The sequence below is a fragment of the Onychomys torridus genome, unplaced genomic scaffold (genome assembly GCF_903995425.1).
Source record: "Onychomys torridus unplaced genomic scaffold, mOncTor1.1, whole genome shotgun sequence".
NCBI lineage: Eukaryota > Metazoa > Chordata > Mammalia > Rodentia > Cricetidae > Onychomys > Onychomys torridus.
In genome coordinates, this window is record NW_023411558.1 from 11,762 (window position 1) to 14,067 (window position 2,306).

At 43.3% G+C, this 2,306-nt stretch overlaps 1 protein-coding gene across 1 annotated transcript; it reads right to left on the reverse strand.

Annotated features, from left to right (window-relative positions):
- Window positions 1–888: 888 nt before the first annotated feature.
- On the reverse strand, window positions 889–1,997 carry LOC118575212 (disintegrin and metalloproteinase domain-containing protein 29-like). The gene is given in 2 exon segments (XM_036175857.1): window positions 889–1,076; window positions 1,079–1,997. Coding segments are annotated over 2 exon segments (1,107 nt in total).
- Window positions 1,998–2,306: the final 309 nt, after the last annotated feature.

Genomic DNA, 2,306 nt, shown 5'->3' on the forward strand with positions numbered 1-2,306 from the left:
AGCCTTTAATCCCAGGGATAATGGCAGAAAACAGAAAGATACACAATGTGTGAAAACTAGGAACCAGAGCTAGTTAAGCTTTTGGCTGGTTAAGCTTTTAGGCATTGAGCAGAGCAGTTCAGCTGGGGAAGTGGCGAGGTGAGGTAGCTGTGGCTTGTTCTGCTTCTCTGATCTTCCAGCATTCACCCCAATAACTGGCCTCCAGGTTTATTTCTATTAATAAGACCTGTTGAGATTCCTGGTACACCATGAGGTTGTGGGTAGCATGCTTAGTGAGTCATGGATCTATGTTAATGGTGATGTTCTAAATATCAGTGCCTTGTCTTAGTATGAGGTGATGTTCTGTGCTCCTGTGACACACCCTCAACTGGATCCCAAGTCTGCCTTCACTCCCTCCATTCCTCTAAGCAGTGTCCTTGAAAATCCTGTCCACAAGCTGTGGGAGAGAGGGCCCCTAACAAACATGGTGACAAGGGGTGGGAGAGAGTCAGTGCTCAGGAACCACATTTTACAGAATCACACTAGATATGTTCTTAAAAGAGCAGTAGACAACTTCCTTTAATCCTGAGATCACAAACCTAAGCCCAGACCATTCCTGGCTCAAGGGCTCCTCCTACTAACAAGGAGCAAGCTTAGGGAAGCTTCTAACAACTTACAAAAAGGACAGATGACACCAGTTAGCAATGTTGAAAGATTTATTCCAGTGTGAGCATCAGCAACATTATGAAAGAAAGGTGGCCTCAGAATCCAACACCTCCTATGACCACACAAAGTAGACTCAGGCTTTTCAGAACTGTGGTCTTGACTTTTACCTTATCTTCTTACTGACATTCACATTTTCTTTTTATTTTTCTTTATTTTACAGGGGCCAGGAGGCTAACTCACTTCTCACCTTTTCAAACTGGGTGCTGCTCTCTGCCTAAGCAAAGCAGCTTGCAAGTATTCAAAGTTGATAATCTTAGTAGCTGTCACCCGAACGGCCATCCCAAAGAGCAAAGAGCCAATAAAGACATAAATACGAGCAAAGACCACTCTTAAGTATATCACTGGTAGTTGGCTCTGTTTTATTGTACGCATTTTATGTGAGGGGGTCCACTGTTTACACTCCCTCCAGGTCCTTCTCCCACACAGTTTGGAGGGTCCCAACCTACATGACAATGGCAATTCCGGTGATTATTGCATACTCCTCTAAAGTTGCACTTTTCCGGGACGCAGTCATAATTCAGTTCAGTCAAAGTTCCATTGCAAGACCCTCGATCACAGAAATTAGTTTGGGAACATGGAGTACCAAGTCTTACCCGTCCAGCATCTGTTGATTCTGTTGAACGGTGCTCATCAAGCCCAAAACAGGGAAACCCAGAAATAAGTGACTGATGGAATGAAACATGTTCCTGCAAGTGTGGAAGCTGGGTGACATTGGTACACTGCAACCTTCCACACATCTTATCTCTATCAGCACAAGGTGTGAATAAGAGGTTTTCTTCTGCTCTCTGACAATGTCCAAATCGATACCGTTCCCTATTGATTTCATAGCACTTTTGATTGCCCTCATGAGCACTTGCACCAAAGATTTCCTTGCAATGCATATTGCGATCGGTGCAGTTTCCTTGATAGCAATAGCCCTCTTCTGAACATGGTGTTCCATCTTGCAGATAAAAGTCTTTTGGGCAATGGAGTCCATTCCCACTACAGTACTCTGGAAGATCACATATGTTGTGGACACTTCTGCAAAGTGTCCCAGCAGGACTGTAGGTGCAGTTTACACAGCATGATTCTTTATCGCAAATGCTACCCTTTGTGAATCTGCAATCACTCTGGCAGCAGGAATCTGCATAACATGCCTTGTGTGAGCCACAGTCACATTGCTCACCTTCATTGAGAAGATTGGAAGCCATGGACCATAGCATTGGCCCCTCTCCCTCTGAAACAAATTTCACTATGGCTCCCAGAATGTCGGTAGAGACTATGCTACACATCCAGCTGCTGTAAAAGGCCATTTTCAAGCAACTTATTCTTATATGAAGGAATCTATGATGTTGACAGAATTTTGCAAGTATTTGTTTTCGCTAGTCAGTTTTAATGGACACCTATATAGAAATATTCATATGCCGCTCTATGTTATTCTCTTAACTGTGTATAACAGGGGGATCCATTTGCTGACTCCTCAGTACCAGGAAGTGAGTTCTCACAGATACTATATTCAAAACTTTTATAATAGATTTACCCTGATGCTGGAAGTATAATCCAAGGTATTTCCCCCCAGATGATGAAAGTTCATCCATTGAACAGAGTGTCTGTACTAACAA